At 37.0% G+C, this 21,822-nt stretch overlaps 1 protein-coding gene across 11 annotated transcripts in view; it reads left to right on the plus strand.

Annotated features, from left to right (window-relative positions):
* The window catches only part of CNBD1 (cyclic nucleotide binding domain containing 1), a 441,461-nt gene that overhangs the window by 233,129 nt on the left and 186,510 nt on the right, over positions 1-21,822 (plus strand). Inside the window, exons 7-8 of one of the 11 annotated variants that reach the window (XM_081496827.1) lie at positions 5,752-5,765; positions 10,754-10,762. The exons of the other annotated variants lie outside the window; for them this stretch is intronic. Coding sequence (XP_081352953.1) covers positions 5,752-5,765; positions 10,754-10,762 — 23 coding nt within the window. The remainder of the gene's footprint in view (positions 1-5,751; positions 5,766-10,753; positions 10,763-21,822) is intronic. 11 annotated transcript variants of the gene reach the window in all.

Raw genomic sequence — 21,822 nt, forward strand, 5'->3', positions numbered from 1 at the left:
ATATTATATGCTTTTTAGGTATAACACATCCTATGTAATGTATGTATCCTATGAGATATTATAGCTTAATATATAATAGAATATATCTATATGAATGTAATAGGATGTTGTGTGTATACATAAAAATACATATAACACATAGAGTGGAATAGATTAGATATATTTCCACATGAAATCTTACTTATAAAATTATTTATTAATTTTCTTGAAACTCCCCAATTTGACAAAAACTGGGATATTGAAATATATCTCTATTACTTGTGAGTTTTGCCACACAAAATATCAGTTTCAACAAGATAGTTTTTCAGAATAAAAAAGTTTTTTCATTGTGTGTGTGTTTATGCATGCTAAAAGTTCAGTTAAATCAGCTAGTTTTATTAAATAGTTATTATGTAAATATTTTAAGTGCTGTGCTGAGTATACAATATAAATTTGAAATGGTTAAAGATATAAATTTTGAAATTGTCTACATAGAAATGTGATATTAAATCCATAAGATAGATAAAATCTCCAGGAAAATAGTATTGAAAAGAAAGAGCTGAACTCAAGGAGCAAATCTTGAGTAAATTTCTCACTTGAGAAAAAGGAAAGTAGTCACTATCAGTTCAGTTCAGTTCAGTCGCTCAGTCGTGTCTGACTCTTTGCGACCCCATGGACTGCAGCAGGCCAGGCCTCCCTGTCCATCACCAACTCCTGGAGTCTACCCAAACCCATGTCCATTGAGTCGGTGATGCCATCCAGCCATCTCATCCTCTGTCATCCCCTTCTCCTCCTGCCCTCAATCTTTCCCAGCATCAGGGTCTTTTCAAATGAGTCAAATGAGTCAGCTCTTCACATGAGGTGGCCAAAGTATTGGAGTTTCAGCTTCAACATCAGTCCTTCCAGTGAACACCCAGGACTGATCTCCTTTAGGATGGACTGGTTGGATCTCCTTGCAGTCCAAGGGGCTCTCAAGAGTCTTCTCCAACACCACAGTTCAAAAGCATCCATTCTTCGGTGCTCAGCAAAGGAGCTGACTAGAAATATGACAGGGAGAAGAAAATTACCCTGAAGGTGAGATGATTAATTAATTATTGATATTTGAGGCCGTTCCTTTTACAATAAGAACTTTTCATGAACCCCTCAAGTTTTCTTGCCTGATTGTAGCTTATGACTCTTCATGAGTGTTTTGTTATATGACTTGATAACATCCTAGACTGGAGAAAATAGGTTTCCTTTGAGCAATATAATTTAACTAAAAGTTAAAATCTTTATTTTTCTTTAAATTTATTTTTTAATTGGAGGAAGATTGCCTTACAGTGTTGTGTGGGTTTCTGCTGTAGAACAATAGGAATCAGCCATGATTTTACATGTATCTCTTCCCTCTTAAGCCTCCTTCCTCTCCCCTCATCCCACCCCTCTAGGTCATCACAGAGGGCCAGGCTGGGCTCCCTGTGTTATATAGCAACTTCCCACCAGCTCTCTATTTTACACTTGACAGTGTATATACATCGATACTACTTTTCCATTTGTCCCACCCTCTCCTCCCCTCACTGGGTCCACAGGTCCATTCTCTACATCTGCATCTCCCTCCCCTCCTTGCAAGTAGGTTCATCAATACCACTTTTCCTGATTCTGTATGTTTGTGTTAATACACAACATTTGTTTTTCTCTTTCTGACTTACTTTACTGTGTTTAACAGGCTCTAGGTTCATCCAACTCCCTATAACTGACTCAGGTTTGTTCCTTTTCATGCCTGAGCAATATTCCATTGTATGTATATCTATATATCTATATCTATATCTATCTATCTATGTATATATTACCATACATCTTTATCCATTCATCTGTCAATAGTCATCTAGTTTGCTTCCGTGTCCTAGCTATTGTAAACTGTGCTGCAATGAACATTGGGGCACATGTGTCTTTTAGAATTGTGGTTTTCTCAGAGTATATGCGCAGTAGTGGGACTGCTGGGTCATATGATATCTATTCCTAGTTTTTTAAAGAATCTACATACTCTTCTCCATAATAACTATATCAGTTTACATTTCCACCAACAACGTAGGAGGGTTTCCTTTTCTCCACATCCTCTCCAGCATTTATTGTTTGTAGATTTTTTGATGATGACCGTTCTGACTGGTGTGAGTTGATACCTCACTGTAGTTTTCATTTGCATTCTTTGACGATTAGTAATATTGAACATCTTTTCATGTGTTTGTTCACCACCTGTATGTATTCTTCAGAGAAAGGTCTGTTTAGGTCTTCTGCCCATTTTTTGGCTGGGCTGTTTGTTTTTCTAATATTGAACCATATAAGCTGCTATATATCCTTTGTCTCACTTGCAATTATGTTCTCCCATTCTGTTGTCTTTTAATTTTGTTTATTATTTCTTTTGCTGTTCAAAGACATTTCAGTTTAATTAGGTCCCATTTGTTTATTTCTGTTTTTATTTCCATTACTCTAGGAGATGAGTCAAAGAGGATCTTGCTGTGATTTATGTCAAAGTGTGCATTGGCCTATGTTTTGCTCTAAGAGCTTTATGGTTTCTGGCTTTACATTTAAGTCTATAATCCATTTTGAGTTTATCTTTGTGTATGCTGTTAGGAAATGTTCTAGTTTCATTCTTTTACATGTTCAGTTCAGTTCAGTTGCTCAGTCGTGTCCAGGTCTTTGCAACCCCATGGTCTGCAGCATACCAAGCCTCCCTGTCCATCACCAACTCCTGGAGATTACTCAAACTTATGTCCATTGAGTCAGTGGTGCCATCTAACCATCTCATCCTCTGTCATTCCCTTCTCTTCCCACCTTCATTCTTTCCCAGTATCAGGATCTTTTCCAATGAGTCAGTTCTTTGCATCAGGTAGCCAAAGCATTGGAGTTTCAGCTTCAACATCAGTCCTTCCAATGAATATTCAGGACTGATTTCCTTTAGGATGGACTGGTTGGATCTCCTTGCAGTCCAAAGGACTCTCAAGAGTCTTCTCCAACACCACAGTTCAAAAGCATCAATTCTTTGGCTCTCAGCTTTCTTTCTAGTCCAACTCTCACATCCACACATGACTACTGGAAAAACCACAGCTTTGACTGGAGGGACCTTTGTTGGCAAAGTAATGTCTCTGCTTTTTAATATGTTGTCTAGGTTGGTCCAAACTTTTCTTCCAAGGAACAAGCGTCTTTTAATATCATGGCTTCACTCACCATCTTCAGTGATTTTGGAGCCCAAGAAAATAAAGTCTGTCACTGTTTCCATTGTTTCTCCATCTGTTTGCCATGAAGTGATGGGACCTGATGCCATGATCTTAGTCTTCTGAATGTAGTTGTACCATTTTCCCAGTGCCAATTATTGAAGAGTCTGTCTTTTCTCCATGGTACATTTTTGCCTCCTTTGTCAAAAGTAAGGTGCCCAGAGGTGAATGGATGTAGCTATACTTTGTTCCATTGATCTATATTTCTGTTTTTGTGCCAGTACCATATGTCTTGACAACTGTCTCTTGGCAGTATGGTCTGAAGTCAGGAAGGGTTGATTCTTCCAGCTCCACTCTTCTTTCTCAAGATCGCTTCAGCTATTCAGGGTCTTTTTGTTTCCATTTGTTCTAGTGCTTCTTCAATGGTGAAAAATACCATTGGTATTTTGATACAGATTGTGTTGAATCTGTAGATTGTTTTGAGTAGTATCATCATTTTCGCAATAGTGATTCTTCCAATCCAAGAATATGACATATCTCTCCATCTGTTTGTGTCATCTTTGATTTCTTTTATCAGTGTCATATAGATTTCTGCATACAGGTCTTTTGTCTTTTTAGGTGGGTTTATTCCTAGGTATTTTATTCATTTTGCTGAAATGGTGAATGGGACTGTTTTACTAATTTCTCTTTCTGATTTTTCATTGTTCATGAATAGGAATGAAAGGGATTTCTGTCTATTAACTTTATATCCTGCAAGTTTACTATATTTATTGATTTGGGCTAGTAATTTCCTTGTGGCATCTTTAGGGTTTCCTGTGCATAAAATCATGTCATCAGCAAATGAGGGTTTTATTTCTTCTTTTCAGTCTGGACTGCTTTTATTTCTTTTTCTTCTGTGATTGCTGTGGCTAGGACTTCCAAAATTATATTAAATGATAGTAGCGAGAGTGGGTACTCTTGTCTTGCTCCTGATCTTGGAGGAAATGCTTGCATGTTTTCACCATTGAGAATGTTTGCTGTGGGTTTGTCATAGATGACCTTTATGATGTTGAGGTAGATTCCTTCTGTGCCTATTTTCTGAAGAGTTATTATCATAAATAGGTGTTGAATTTTGTCAAAAGCTTTCTCTGCATCTATTGAGATGCTCATATGATTTTTATCTTTCATTGTATTAATATAGTTTAACACAATGATTGATTTGTATATATTGAAGAACCCTTATATCCCAGGGATAAACTCCACTTGATCATGATGTATGATTTCTTTAATGTGTTGCTGGGTTCTGTTTGCTAGAATTTTGTTAAGGATTTTTGCATTTTTGTTTGTCAGTGATATGGCCTGTGATTTTCTTTTTTTGTGGTATCTTTGTCTGGTTTTGGTATCAGGATGATGGTGGCCTCCTAGAATGAGTTTGGGAGTTTTCTTTCCTCTGCAATTTTCTGGAAGAGTTTGAGCAGGATAGGTGTTAGCTCTTCTCTAAACATTTAGAATTCACCTGTGAAGCCATCTGGTCTCAAGCTTTTATTTTTTGAAAGATTTTTGATCACAGATTTGATTTCATTGCCTGTGATTAGTATGTTCATATTTTCTATTTCTTCCTGTTTCAATCTTGAAAGGTTGTACTTTTCTAAGAATATACCCATTTCTTTTATATTGTCCATTTTATTGGCATATAGTTGTTTGTAAGTTTTATTGATCTTTGCTATTGTCTCCTTAATTTATTTTTTTATTTATAACTACTCTGATCTTTATGATTCATTTCCTTCTACTAACTTTGTTGTTGTTGTTGTTGTTGTTGTTGTTTTTCTAGTTGCTTTAGGTATAAGGTTAGCTTATTTGTTTGATGTTTTTTGTTTCTCTACGTAGGCTTGTATTGCTGTAAACTTGCTTCTGAGCATTGCTTTTACTGTATCCCATATGTTTTGAGTTGTGTTCATCAACCTGTTTCTGGCATAGAATATGGGTTTAATAAATAATAGTGTATTATTATTATTGGGCTTCCCTTGTGGCTTAGCTGGTAAAGAATCTTCCTGCGATGCAGGAGACCTGGGTTCGATCCCTGGGTTGGGAAGATCCCTGGAGAAGGGAAAGGCTACCCACTCCAATATTCTGGCCTGGAGAATTCCATGGACTGTATAGTCCAAGGGGCCACAAAGAATTGGTCATGACTGAGCAATTTTCACTTTCCTCATTACTCTTAATGTAATTGAATCAGATTAAGAAAAAAAATATTAAGAATATTGATGCATACTGCAGGATAATCAACTCTCCTCCAAATTTTACCATAGCTGTTAGGCTGGAGTCAATCCATATCCTCAACACTTCCTAAAAGATTTCCACCAAATTGAATCCTACTGGAAACATCATTTCTCAGGTATGACACATTCAGTTGGTCTTCAGTAGCAGTGAATTTACTCATTGTGTCAGGAACTAGGTATTTTCATTTTCATTCCCACTTGAGAATCTCTGCTTCTTGAGTAACATTTGCAGGAGCTATAATCTTGGGAGGAGAAGCTTATATACATTATGGAGACATTCTGTTTTTCCTTATCCTTTCCTTCCTTGCCTCCAAATCATGTCACAGATCTTCCTTCCTATGTTCCCATTTGTATTGAGACAGGCTCCTAGCATGTACTGCCTCACTTTACTAGTTAACTCATTAGGAATTTGCTTCTTATTCATTGGTTAGACCATGCTGCTGCTGCTGCTGCTAAGTCGCGTCAGTCGTGTCCGACTCTGTGCGACCCCACAGACAGCAGCCCACCAGGCTCCCCCATCCCTGGGATTCTCCAGGCAAGAGTACTGGAGTGGGTTGCCATTTCCTTCTCCAGGGCATGAAAGTGAAAAGTGAAAGTGGAGTCGCTCAGTCGTGTCCGACTCAGTGACCCCATGGACTGCAGCCCGCCAGGCTCCTCCGTCCATGGGATTTTCCAGGCAAGAGTACTGGAGTGGGGTGCCATTGCCTTCTCCATGGTTAGACCATAGGAAAGCTTAATGAGTTTTCTAACAGGGATATCTGGTTAACCCATGATCTTGAAACTCACATTTGTCCTTGTTTGCTATGATTATTCTATGTTACCATCATTGCTAATTAATGTGTGCTTTCTGTCCACAATTTAGTTTTGCTATTTCTAGTTATCTATATATCTAGTTATAGCTATCTATCACAAACTCTATCATTTCACTCCTTATCAAATAGAATTATATATCTCAATGCTGTAGACCCTTGTATACTTGCCAGAATGCACCAGTTCAGTCACTCAGTCATGTCCAACTCTTTGCGACCCCATGGGCTGCAGCACGCCTGGCCTTTCTGTCCGTCACCAACTCCCGGAGCTTGCTCAAACTCATGTCCATAGAGTCAGTGATGCCATCCAACCGTCTCATCCTCTGTCATCCCCTTCTCCTCCTGCCTTCAAACTTTCCCAGAATCAGGATCTTTTCCAATGAGTCAGTTCTTCACATCAGGTGGCCATAGTGTTGGAAATTCAGCCTCAGCATCAGTCCTTCCAATGAGTATTCAAGGATGATTTCCTTTAGGACTGACTGGTTTGATTGCCAGAATGTATAGGACAGTCTTACACATCCATATTAAGAAGAAAGTACACAGTTAGAGAGAGAAGGTAAAAAATAAGGGAAATTCTAAGTGCAGTTTGAAATAATGAAAATTATGATACAAAAGCATAGAGTTTGATACGAGACAATTGTAGGCTTGAATCCTGACCCTGCTGTTTACTAGTCATTTGACCTTGGACATGTTCCATAATTTTTCTAAAGCTCTATTTCTTTATTTGTAAAATAGGCTTAGTGGTAGTCATAGTATTATTAATATCTTCCTCTTACTACTCTTCTGAAGATTAAATAAAATGATTGATGAAACTGCTTTCCACAAAAAAAGGGCTCAATACATTTCTGTTATAACTATTACACAATAGTAACAGATCTAAATTGCCAAATAAGCTTTACAGGGAGAAATTACTATTTAAGTTTAAAGGAAAGACTAGTAGTATTTGCAGTCAACAGATAAAGAACGTAGATTGAAATGGTTAGATTATAAATGGATAGAATAAATTAGGGAAGACATTCTCTGTGGTTATAAAGAGCTGCTAAGAAAATAGAGTCAAAATTCACAAGGTATTTTTTTGTGTGTGTGTCAATGAATAAACCTCATGACTAAATTCATCTAAGGGCATATTTTGGAAATAGTGCTAAAAATAGAATAGAAGATCTTGAATTTGAGGTTTAAGGAGTTTGTATTTAATTGAACACTGCATGAAATGATATACATTGATGTACACCCACAACAGTATTCAACACAACAATTTATATGTGGATATTTTTGAAAAAATAACAATAGAAGTATTTTGCATGGTGTCTGGTAGATGAAGAAGGATAATTAAATGATCACTACTATGGTAGAGTAGTGATGTTATGACAGCTGAAGTACACAGTGATTAAAATTTTATACCTTTGTCATTCAAATACTTTAAATAATGTGATACCAGTACCAGTGCATGCATAAAGGAAACAAAATGATATTTATTTGCAATCATTTTGGGAGCTATAATTATATCATTTATATTCTTGCTAAAATTGGAAAAAGCAATGGGTCTGCCTTTTTTTTATTGAATACATTGGGTAACCAGAGGTAATAAGCACATGTACATAATTTAATTGCTCACTGCATAAATTTAACTATGGATATTTATGTTAAATATTGGATTTCCCTGTAGCTCAATGGTAAAGAATCTGCCTGCAATGGAGGAGACCTGGGTTCAATCCCTGGGTTGGGAAGATCCTCTGGAGAAGGGAATAGCAATCCACTCCAGTATTCTTGCCTGGAGAATCTCATGGGCAGAGGAGCCTGGTGGGCTACAGTTCGTGGGGTCGCAAAGAGTCGGACACAACTGAGTGACTAACACATCACTTCACTTCATATTAAATATTAACTAATTCCTATGTTTTATAGGACTATATCCCCACTCAGAGAACTACTTTCTTGGCCTTTATCAGTTGCTAGCTAGTCAGTCAGTAACAAATTGTGTGAGTGAGGATTAGGAGGTAGGGATGGGGACAGAGGTCAGAATTGGTAAAACAAATTTGTTGCTAAAATGTATGCGTCCTTAAAGTAGAGCAAGCATATTTTGAGCAAGTTAATCACTTGATCATTGAATCCTGAGTTTTCAGTCTCCCAACTACTAAATACTTATAATCTGTGTTATCAGCAAAGATTGTGTCTTTCTTATACCTGAGGGTAATTGAGCCATAACGATCTCTCTCATACTGTCCAAAACATTTCAAGTTTCATCAGATATTTGGATAAATTTGGGGGAACTTCAGAAGCATTGATAAATGGTTGTTACCACTGGAGAAATAATACATCATTTTAATATGATAGTTGAATAGCAATTTCATCTCTAGATCCAGAATAAAACTCAACCAATAATTTCAAATGGTAATTTATTCCAAATAATTTTAAGCCATAAGCCAAGCAGAATATTGGGATATCCTGAGGACTAAAACAAACTCATGTTTGATAAGCATAAAGAATTTATTGTTAGGATATTTAATTTCCAGATGTCCAGATTTCTGAAAGTAAAAGTTGCCTGATCTTCCAGGTATGCTGTTCTCTAACCTGGTTGTCTCCCTTTTATTGCCTCTCCGTATCAAAATACTTGTCAGGGATACATTCTTAGTCCAGACTTCTGATCCCCTCCAATTCTTATTTCATTCATTTGTGGATTGTCTTGGATGGTTTTCTGCTGCTATCTTAGAGGTTGGTCTATCTGAACCCCTACCTCAACTCTTCATGTTAAGGTGACTTCCTTTAGGTTGGGGAGTTTATATTTCTCTGATGCCTAGTATTTCATAAACTTTTAAGGTGTTCAGTAAGAATAAATCAAATTTAACTTATATGTACTGCTGCTGTTTTTATCTACTGCATTTATTTTATCTAAATTGATATTTAAAATATGTGCAGTATTTTGTTCTTCAAATGTAAATATTAGGTTATTTAAAAGTTAAAACCCAAAAAGTCAGTCAAAAAAGATGGGAGCTTAACATACAATTGTTTCTCCAATCATTTAAAAATTCAACATAAATAAGTTGTGATGAATTTAAAACATGAAGGTATTTCTTATCATGTGGTGGCCTTCTATTTTCACAGTTAAAATATGTGGTATAACTAAAAATTACCTTAAATCATAGAAAACAAACTATTGTTTGAAAATAAATTAGAAAAAGTAAAAATTACACTGCCTATATGATATTTTTAATTATGATAGTATGATGACACATTTATAGGAGACTTACTTGGGAAATACAGAAGAAAGTAACATATACTTTTGCTATATATTATAATTGTTTTTAGTAGATAAATTAAGATTTTTGGTTAGAATTTCAATATCAAACTCTCAAAGATTAGTAGAATAAATAGACAGAAAAATGTAAGGACATAGTAGACTTGAAAAGCACTGTGAACAAATTCAACATAATTAAAATTTATACAATTTTCACAAAACAGCAAGATACAAATTCTATTTAAGTTCCCATACACTATAAATCAAGAGACACTAGAACATATACAGGGACATAAAACAATGTGTAAAAATTTCATCATCTAAAGTTACTAAAATCTCTTAAATTTGTGGAATTATGTTAGAAATCAATATCAAAAGATATTTGAAAATAACCCTCATATTTTCAAGTGCAATGTGACATTTACCAAGAGAGATCTTTGACTTAGTCATTGAAAGCATCAATAAACTTAAAAGACTGAAAAAACACGTAGGGTAATTTCCTATTTTCCAAACAGGAAAAGGAGTACATCAAGGCTGTATATTGTCACCCTGCTTATTTAACTTATATGCAGAGTACATCATGAGAAACACTGGGCTGGATGAAGCACAAGCTGGAATCAAGATTGCTGGGAGAAATATCAATAACCTCAGATATGCAGATGACACCACCCTTATGGCAGAAAGTGAAGAAGAACAAAAGAGTCTCTTGATGAAAGTGAAAGAGGAGAGTGAAAAAGTTGGCTTAAAGCTCAATGCTCAGAAAACTAAGATCATGGCAACTGGTCCCATCACTTCTTGGGAAATAGATGGGGAAACAGTGGAAACAGTGTCAGACTTTATTTTTGGGGGCTCCAAAATCACTGCTGATGGTGATTGCAGTCATGAAATTAAAAGACATTTAATCCTTGGAAGGAAGGTTATGACCAACATAGATAGCATATTGAAAAGCAGAGACATTACTTTGCCAACAAAGGTCCATATAGTCAAGGTTATGGTTTTTCCAGTGGTCATGTATGGATGTGAGAGTTGGATGGTGAAGAAAGCTGAGCGCCGAAGAATTGATGCTTTTGAACTATGGTGTTGGAGAAGACTCTTGAGAGTCTCTTGGAGTGCAAGGAGATCCAACCAGTCTATCCTAAAGGAGATCAGTCCTGGGTGTTCATTGGAAGGACTGATGTTGAAGCTGGAACTCCAATACTTTGGCCACCTCATGCAAAGAGTTGACTCATTGGAAAAGACCCTAATGCTGGGAAGGATTGGGGGCAGTAGGAGAAGGGGACGACAGAGGATGAGATGGTTGGATGGCATCACCGACTCAATGGACATGGGTTTGGGTAGACTCCGGGAGTTGGTGATGGACAGGGAGGCCTGGAGTGCTGCGATTCATGGGGTCACAAAGAGTCAGACACGACTGAACAACTAAACTGAACTGAACTGAACTGAATTGCAGAGAAGAAAGCATTGAAATGAGAAATTAATATCAAAGGTACTTTAAAACCCTATGTATTTGGAAATTAAATGTCCACTCTTAAATGATAGGCTAAGAAGCTACAATAAGGAAAATTAGAAAATATTTGTAACAATAGAAATGAAAAGAAAATTTATCAGAATTTGTTGATTTCAGCTAAAGCTGCTCAATGCAACTAAATACAATGTGGAATCTTGAATCAAGTTTGAAGGTAAATAATGGACAGTAACATAAAATTTTGTGAAATTTGAACAAAATCTATTAGTTAGTGAAGTTTCTCAGTTGTGTCCGACTCTTTCCGACCCCATGGACTGTAGTGTGCCGGGCTTCCCTGTTCTTCACTATCTCCTGCAGTTTCCTCAAACTCCTGTCCATTGAGTAGGTGATGCCATCCAACCATCTCATCCTCTGTTGTCCCCTTCTCCTCTTGCCTTCAGTCTTTCCCAGCAGCAGGGTCTTTTCCAGCGAAGCAGGTCTTTGCATCAGGTGGCCAAAGGATTGGAGCTTCAGCTTTAGCACCCACCAGTCCTTCCAGTGAATATTCAGGGTTGATTTCCTTTAGGATGGACTAGTTTGATCTCCTTGTGTCCGAGGGACTCTCAAGAGTTCTCCTACAGATCTTTGTCAACAAAGTGATGACTCTGGATTTTAATACACTGTCTAGGTTTGTCTTAGCTTTTCTCTCAAGGAGCAAACGTCTTTTAATTTTATGGCTGTAGTCATCATCCCCAGTGATTTTGGAGCCCTAGAAAATAAAATTTGTCACTTTTTCCACTTTTCCCCTTTTTATTTGCCATAAAATGATGGGGCCAGATGCTGTGATCTTAGTTTTTTGATGTTGCGTTTCATGCCAACTTTTTCACTCTCCTCTTTCACCCTCATGAAAGGGTTCTTTAGTTCCTCTTTGCTTTTTGCCATTAGAGTGGTATCCCCTGCATATCCAAAGTTGTTGATGTTTCTCCTGGCAATCTTGATTCCAGCCTGACATTTTGCATGATGTGGCTTCCCTTGTAGCTCAGTCAGTCAAGAATCTGCCTGCAATGCAGGAGATCTGGGTTTGATTCCTGGGTTGGGAAGATTCGTTGGAGAAGGAAATGGCAACCCACTCCAGGATTCTTGCCTGGAGAACCCCCTGGATAGAGGATCCTGGGAGGCTACAGTCCATGGGGTCGCAAGAGTTGGACATGACTTAGTGACTAAACCACCACCACCACCACTCTGCATATAAGTTAACTAAGCAGGGTGAAGATATCCAGCCTCAGTGTACTCCTTTCTCTGAACTAGTCCATTGTTCCATGTCTGGTTCTAACTGTTGTTTCTTGACCTGCATACAGTTTTCTCAGGGGGCAGGTGAGGTGGGCTGGTATTCCCATCTCTTAAAGAATTTTCCACAGCTTGTTGTGATCCATTGTCAGAGGCTTTAGTGTAGTCAATGAAACAGAAGTAGATATTTTCTGGAATTCTCTTGCTTTCTCTATGATCTAATGGATGTTGACAATTTGACCTCTGGTTCTTCTGCCTTTTCTAAATCATCTGGAAGTTCTCAGTTCAAGTACTGTTGAAGCCTAGCTGGAAGGATGTTGAACATTACTTTGCTGACATGCGAAATTAACACAATTGTATGATAGTTTGAACATTGTTTGGCATTGCCCTTCTTTGCAGTTGGAAGAAAAACTGACCATTTCCAGTCCTGTGGCCACTGCTAGGTTTTCCAAATTTTCTGGCATATTGAGTGAAGCATTTTAACAGCATCATCTTTTAAGATTTGAAATAGATGGAGTTCCATCACCTCCACTAGCTTTGCTCATAGTAATGCTTCCTCAGGCTCACTTGACTTCACAGGATGTATGGCTCTAGGTGAGTGACCACACCATCATGGCTAGCCATATCATTGGCTTCCTCTACAGTTCTGTGTACTCTTGCCACCTCTTCTTAACCTCTTCTGCTTCTGTTGGGTCCTTGCCATTTTTGTCCTGCCATTCTTAGAATGCTGCCTTTCTTCCCCAGATTTGCACATCAGTTCTCACTATTCCAGACATGGGATGGTAGAGCATGTGTCCTTTTATTAGTGGAGAAAACATTTCCACAAAAATCCCAGATGGCACAAACCTCCACTCTTATCTCACTGGCAAGGCAGGGTCATAGGTCCATGGTCTGAATGTTTGTATTCTCTCGAAATGCATATGCTGAAATATTAACTCCCACGGTGATGGTATTAAGAAGTAGGGTCTATAGGTTATAAGAGCAGAGCACCTTGAATGATATTGTAAAAGTGGCTCCGGAGAGATCTCTCAACCGTCTTCTATCACATGAGAATACAGGAAATCCGCAACCTAGAAGCAGGCTTTCACTCCCATGCTTGCACCTTGATCGCAGACTTTCAGCTTCCAGAACTGTGGGCAACAAATGCCTCTTCTTTATAAGCCACACAGTCTATTGCATTTTGTTACAGCAGCCTGAATGGACTAAGACAGTCCACCTTTCAACTCAGAATTGATAAGGGTGAATGTGATCACCCTATTAGCTTCGAACAATCAGCCTTCAGCACCATGGGCTTAATTCATGATCCCCAGGCACTTTGAAACCTCACGCCTTAAAGAAACCAGGTTTCTGTTAGCAAGTAAGGCAGGAGTTGGGGAAGTGCTGTTGAACAGCTGAATATATTTCTGACACAAATTCTCAGAAGTTAATTTGGAATTATGCAAAACCTTTTAATAATTCTGTTGTTGTTTAGTCGCTAGGTTTTGTCTGACTCTTTTGCTACCCCATGTACTGCAGCCTGCCAGGCTCCTCTGTCCATGGGATTTCCCAGGCAACGATACTGGATAGACATGGATACCATATGTAGACAAAGTTCTTCATGAAAATAAGACCCTCGAGACCATTAATGTGATTTCAGTACCTTCATTTTTATGGTATTGTCTTCCTAATATTTTGAACATTGAACATGACTGATGCCTTTTTAATATGAGATTTTTTTATCTTAGGAATTAAAATGACCACTTCTATTTATTCTTTCCAAATGCTATGGTACATCTCTACAGTAGATGGCTGTAAATGTGTTCAATCACACAATTTTTCTAGCTGTACTCTTTGGTCATTTGAGGACCACCATATACAATCAGAAGTTTGGGCTATAACACTTCATGCTCCCCACGTGGACTTGTTCCCATCTCTTACATTAAGAACCCTTCTATATTTATCTTTCTAATATTATACTTCTGAATAAGTTTTCTTCGCAGAAACTATTTTTCAATTGGTGATTTGAAAATGATCATTGTGGAATTCATTTTGATTAAAACATTTGATGAGCAGATTCATGTATTTCCGCATAAATTGATAATAATTAGAGTATATTTTATGGAAGAACAAATAGATAAAGACATTTAAATTAGATTAAGTCCCTGGTGTTCCTTCTGACATTCATTTCTAGTTTTTCTATGCTCTTATAACCAGAGTTATATTCATTTTTATGACAACAATGGTTCAATTGTGGTTCAAGATATACCAGATTTTACATAGGAAAAAGGAAAAGGCTTTTTCTTTGTGTTTTTACTTAAACATGAAACAAAGTATACTTTTTCATTTTATCCAATTCTATGAAATTGGTTCACTGTTTAATATCAAACAATGATAGCTGACTTTCAATATTTTGTTATTATAATGAGTTTTAACATTTTTCAAAATCAATTATGTTTTTATTTCAACTATTAGATTTACACAAAGAAAAACAATTTCATATCTACACTCTGTAAATGTCTTATAATCAGAAAAGCAGTTAGCTATTTTACCTAGAGAATAAGTTAATAGAAGCACATAATTTATTCTTTCATTGGTTATTTTAATACTGTTAATTCAACAAACCTTAATTAAGCATCCATGTTGTGTATGTACTGACTGCTGAGTACTGAGAAAATAAAAATGAGTTCAATATTGTTATTGTTCTCAAATTGGAAGTCTAATATGCAATATTTATAAAACTTTTTTGGATGTTACGGAGAACCTAAACTTAGAGGAACATTTGCTGCCTGTAAAGGGTTTATAATTTGACTGGGGGCTCAATATATGTACACATACAAATTATATGACAACATGAGATAATCTTTATGAAGTGCTAAATAACTGGGACAAAAAAGCTCTACAGGATTTCAGAGGCAGGGGCGATACTACAGGTTCAGTGTCAAATAATGCTTGTGAGAAGGGGGAATTTGTGATAACTTTAAAAGGCAAGATTTGATTATAAAGTAAGGGAAAGGGCACATATTTTGTGTGGATGTGCAGAATCCTGTTTTGAGCAGTGGCTTAGATATGAAAATAAACATATACATGGCAGCTGTGAAGTTTAGAAAATTCAATGGTAAATGGATAAAGGGCAGAGGTAAAGAAGGAGTAAAGAGAAAGTGAAAAGGTAAGACTAAGCCAGATATCCAAGGGCATCTAAACAATAAGCTGGAAAGCTAAGGCAGAAAAGTTTGGATAGTTTTCCTTTTCCCTTATTCCCCAGAGTCACTTTCTATCCTTCTATACTTTACTTTTCACCCCAAGGCTAGCTTGTAGGGATTAAATCCAAGGGCTCTTTTTCCCACTGGCCTGCGGTTAGATTCAATCCATGGAGACCGGAAAGAGCAGGAGAGCGGAGGTCAGAGTATCTGTTCCCTGATTCCCGCTCTACGGTGTCACCAGCTGAAGCTCCCAACTGAAGGTCACAGCGCATGTTCAGGGGCCTCTCGACACATTTCACCTCGTCTTCAGGGGCTCCTTTTTCAGGCCTCGGGAAGATGCCTGTGCCCTGCTTTCTTAGCCCCTGGATAATACGTGCTCCCATTTGATCTCCCTATATCCTAATAAGTAGTTTCTTCATTAAATTCTTTTCATATTACTGTGGTATTTCTCCCCTGACTGATAAAGAAGTAAATATGGAAGTAATTGTTTCAAAAATATTAATATTATGGCAGGGAATCAGAAATAGATTGGCAAACTAGAACTATGGAGAGAATTAATGAACAGAATTAAGCACCCAGGGGGCAAATTCAGGTAATGAAAATACGTGAATACTATTAAAGTAGTAATGATGAAAGTTATGGACAATAAAGATGGTAACAGCATATTAAACACAGATTGAGTAGTCATGAGAATTGCAAGCATATGGAAATTAGAAGGGAATAAGAATTTGCTTAAATATGGATGTTAACAACTGAAAGATTTTGTCTCAGCAGTAAAAACATTTTATCATACGTAAAACAAAATAGAGAAAAGATCTCTAAATTAGGGTACACATTTGCATTATGAATTTTACATGTATTTTATTTATGGAGACATGACCTGTAGGCACTTTGAGATGTGATTAACATTACAGATATGAGTCAGAAATGGAGAGCAGTGTAGGAATATTAAAATAGTGATGATAGCATGGCATTAGGGTTGAGTTCTAAGACATCAGAGCTATCTAATGTGTGGAGCAGAGACCTGAGAACTAATCACTAGGAAACGCTCCCACCCACCCAGTGTGAGCAGAAAGAGGAGGCAGTCAAAGAAACAGAGAAAAAATTCCAGAGAGAGAGATGGAAAATGACCCACAGACTAAAATTAAAAATAAATGAATAAATAAACCCCACTTCTGTATTGTCTACCTTATCCAGATCATTTAAGCAAATTAATTTCTGTTTTAATCAACAGTCAATAACTTATACTATAATAAAATTATTACATGATTTTTTCTCTTAGAGGAAGTAAAAATAATTATTTTTCTTTCTGGTTATATTCCAATGACCAGTTTTTTAAAAAAATCTCTGCTGTATTGAATAAGCAGATAATTTACTATCTGATCCTATATGTATTAATTATGGCTTAATCATCTACAGTCCAAGCAGGGATTGTATTATAGGTCATAGTGATGCAATCATATTCTGCAGAAGAAAAGGCTCTACTGTTTTTTTTTTTTATTCACCCACTTGTGTTCAACTCTTTGTGACTCCATGGACTGCAGACTCTGTCCATGAAATTCTCCAGGCAAGAATACTGGAATGGGTTGCCATTTCTTTCTCCAAGTCGTTATATAGGTTAACACTGATTTTACCTTTTATATTCATTCAATCAAGGATTAATAGTCACAAACATATTTTAAAATCTACAGAGGAGGAGAAATACATTAAATGTTGAAAGAATTAGTGTCTAAAGACCTGGGATATAATCCTTGTCTTGTTACTTGTGAGCTACAGGAATCTAGGGAAAAGTCACTTAAAACTCTTGAATTGCAGTTAGATAATGTCATCTATGTCACAGAGAGGGGGAAAGTAAGCAGAGGCAGTTCTACATGTGAGGAGCTTGGAAGTCACCACTCTTCCCTTGAAAGTAAAAAAGTGCACAAACTGTAATATCTTAAATTCTTCTTGTATCCATAAGAAAGGAAGGGCATAGGACAAACAACAGCCTGCAAGATTGAAGACAGATAAATACAGTGGTTCAGGGTTTGCCAGAAATGAGGCTCAGGAGTCGAAACTTCTTTGGGAACCAGTGCTGGGATACAAAAATATGAACTCTGACAAATTGTTGGAAGCCTAATATAGACAACTCAGTTAAAATCTTCAGAGGAACTCAGTCTTGTTGGGGGTGCTCTATAGCATCGTGAGATCTACCTCCAGGATCTTGCCCAGGTTTTTCATAATAAATATCAGAGAAAAATCTCCTTGGGCTTCTGGTCAGGGGAGGAGCCATTCTTAAATACATCACAGCACTCTGACCTTCTTCACACAGCCTGACCTTAGGGGACACTGGTTAGCCAGAGCCTACCTGATGGAGTATTATCAAAGTACCACTGAACTGGGAAAAGGGAAATGTCCAGTCTACCCCAGTCTAGCCATCCTGTTCCATGTAAGTGAGAAGAAAAGCCCTGAGAAGCACTTGTGAAATTCACAACCCAAGGACACAGGCTAACTGACACATTCACAGCCTGTAGACTGTAGAATACCTCCTCTCTCCCAAACCTCACCACCACATTACTAAGGGTCTTTTTACATAATTTCCTTTTACCCATGTTATCATGTCCAGGCATCAAGAGAAAAACAATTACAAGGCATACCTGAAGGTGAAAATGTAACAGAAAGAGACAAAATATAATATAAAAAGCATCGGAACCAGACATGAGAAGAATGGTGAAATTATCAGACCAATAATTTAAAACAGTTTTGATTAATGTGCGAAGGGCTCTAATGGATAAAGCAGACAACATATAAGAATATATGGACAATGTAAGCAGAGAGGTGGAAATCATCAGAAAGAAACAGAAAGAAATGTTAGAGGGCAAAACATTGTAATAGAAATCAAGAATGCTCTTGATAGGCTTAGCAGACTGGACATGGCTGAGGAAAGAATCTCTGAGTTTGTTATCTTATTAGAAATCTACAAAATTGAAAAGCAAAGAGAACAAAGACTCAAAACAAAACAAACAAACAAAAGAGCAAATTATTCAAGGACTATGGGACAACTACAAAATATCCAATACATATGCAATGGAAGTAATAGGAGAAGCAAAAGAGAAAGGAACAGAAGGAATATTGAAACAATGAGTGAAAATCACAGGTACAGAATCTCAGAGAACACCAAGCAAGATAAATACCCTCCTACAAAAAAAGACAAACAAAAGCAAAAAAGCTTTACACATTGGCATTCTATTTTCATGCTACAGAAAATGAAAGTTAAAAAAATTCTGAAAAGAGCCCTGGTGTGTGAGGAACCTTACATATATAGAGGAATAAATAATTTCATCTGACTTTTTGGAAGCCACAGAAGCAAGAGGGAAGTGAAGTGAAATGTTGAAAGTGTTAAGAGAAAAAAAACCTACTGATCTATAATTCTGTACCCTGGAAAATTATCCTTCAAAAGTAAGGGAGAAATAAAGACTTTAGAAGACAAATGAAAACTGAAGGAATTTTTTGCTGGTATACCTACTTTGTAATAAATCTTGAGAAACTTTTCAGAGAAAAAGGAAATTATATAGCTCATAAACCTGAATCAATATAGAAGCAAGGAATAGCACTGGAGAAGAAATAAGTGAAAAATTTCCCACTAAAATCAGATATAAGGCATGAATTTCTCCTTTCATAATTCCTTTTCAACATTGTATTGATAGTCCTTGCTAATTCAATAAGGCAAGAATAAAGAATAAAAGTTATACAGATTGGGACAAAGGAAGTAAAAACGTGCTTATTCCAGATGATATGATTATATTGAAAAATCTGAAAAAATAGAATAAAATATCTCCAAGAATTTATAATTAATATAATATAATAATATAGCAAGTTTGCAGAATACAAGGTTAATTTTAAAAGTCATTCGCTTTCTTATATGCCAACAGTGAACAAATGGAAATTGAAATTAAAAACACAAAACCATTTATGTTAGCATTTTCAAAATGAAATATTTAGGTATAAATTTAACAAAATATATACAAGATCTATGGGGAAGGAAACGGCAACCCACTCTAGATTTCTTTCCTGAGAAATCCCATAGACAGAGGAGCCTGGTGGGCTACAGTCAACAGGGTTGCAATGAGTTGGGCACGATTTAGCAACTAAACCACCATCATGTACAACATTTATATGAGCAAAACTATAAACTCTGATGAACTAAATCAAAGAACTAAATAAATGGAGAGATAGTCCATGCTCACTATATGAAGCCTCGGTATTGTTGAGATGTCACTTCTTCTCACTTGATCTGTATATTCAATGCAATCCCGACCAGATTGCCAGGAAGTTATTCTATAGATATAAACAAAACGGGGCTTCCCTGGTGGCTCAGATGGTAAAGAACCCACCTGCCATGCAGATTCCTGGGTTCCATCCCAGGTTGGGAAGATCCCCCAGAGGAGGGCATGACAACCACTCAGTATTCTTGCCTGTAGAATCCCCATGGACAGAGGAGTCTGGCGGGCTACAGTCCATGGGATTGCAAAGAGTCGGACACAACTAAAGCGACTAAACACACATAAACAAAATGATTCTAAAGCTTATAAAGAGAGGCAAAAACCCAGAATAGGCAACACAATAATGAAAAAGAACAAAGTTGGAGAATTGATGTTACCCAACTTCAAGATTTACTGTAAAGCCACAGTAATAAAGACAGTGTGGTGTTGTGAAAGAAAAGACAAATAGGTCAGTGGGAGAAACTAGAGAGGTCAGAAATAGAGTCCCTAAATATGGTTATCTTTGACAATGGAGCAAAATTAGTATAAAGGAGCAAAGATAGCCTCTTCAACAAATGGTGCTGAAACAACTGGATATCCTCTATCAAAACTAGGAATGCAGACATAGACATTGCTGTCGTTCAGCCATTCAGTTCAGTTCAGTCGCTCAGTCATGTCCGACTCTGCGACCCCATGAACTGCAGCATGCCAGGCCTCCCTGTCCATCACCAACTCCTGGAGCCTACCCAAACCCATGTCCATTGAGTCGGTGATGCCATCCATCCATCTCATCCTCTGTCGTCTCCTTCTCCTCCTGCCCCCAATCCTTCCCAGCATTAGGGTTTTTTCAATTGAGTCAGCTCTTCGCATGAGGTGGCCAAAGTATTGGAGTTTCAGCTTCAGTATCAGTCCTTCCAATGAATACTCAGGACTGATTTACTTAGGATTGACTGGTTGGATCTCCTCACACTCCAAGAGACTCTCAAGAGTCTTCTCCAACACCACAGTTCAAAAGCATCAATTCTTCGGCACTCAGCTTTCTTTATAGTTCAACTCTCAGATCCATACATGACCACTGGAAAAACCATAGCCTTGACTAGACAGACCTTTGTCAGCAAAGTAATGTCTCTGCTTTTTAATGTGTTGTCCAGGTTGGTCATAGCTTTTCTTCCAAGGAGGAAACTTCTTTTAATTTCATTAAAACCCCCACTAATATTGTGTTACTGTCAATTTTTCCCTTTATGCTTTTTTAGTATTTGCTTTACATATTGAAGTGCTCCTATGTTGGGTGCATATATATTTATAATTGTTATATCTTCTTTGATAATGCCTTCTTAGATACAACACCAAAGACATAAGCTATGAAAGAAATAATTGATAGGCTATATTTCAGGAAGATGAAAAACTTCTGCTCCACAAAAGATAGTATCAAGAGAATGAAAAGACAAGCCACATGCAAGAGCTACATCTGATAATGGTCTGTTTCAAAATATGGAAGAACTCTTCAAACTCAAAACAAGAAAATAACCTGATTAAAAAATACACCAAAGACCTTAACACCTCACTAAGAAGACATACAGATAACAAATAAGCATACAGAAAGATATTCCACATCATATGTGAAGAAGGAAAATGCAAATTAAAAAAATAAGGTACCACTACACACTTATTCAAAGAACCAAAATCTGGAATGCTGACACTACCAAATATTGGTGAGGATGTGGATTAACAGGAGCTTTCATTCATTGCTGGTGGGAATGCAAAGTGGTTTAACCACCTTGGAAAACTGCTTGGTGTTTTCTTACAAAACTAAAGTATATTCTTACCATATGATCCAGCAATTGTGTCCCTTGGTATTTACCCAAAGAATATGAAAACATGTTTATACAAAACCCTGCATGCATGTTTATAGTAGCTTTATTGATAATTGCACAAAATTGAATAAGATGTGCTTTAGTAGGTAGATAGTTAAACAAACTTCGGTACATCCAGACAATAGAATATTATTCAGTGATAAAAAAAAAAAAATGAGCTATTAAGCCATGATCACACATGGAAGAAGTGTAAATGCATATTGCTAAGTGAAAGAAGTCAATGTGAAGATGCTACATCCTATATAATTACAACAGTATGCATTATGGAAAAGACAAAATTATGGAGACATTTAAAAAAGTCGGTGGTTGCCAGAGATGGTGGTGAGAGGGG

Source organism: Giraffa tippelskirchi, chromosome 6 (assembly GCF_054371585.1).
Source record: "Giraffa tippelskirchi isolate mGirTip1 chromosome 6, T2T-mGirTip1v1.2.pri, whole genome shotgun sequence".
NCBI lineage: Eukaryota > Metazoa > Chordata > Mammalia > Artiodactyla > Giraffidae > Giraffa > Giraffa tippelskirchi.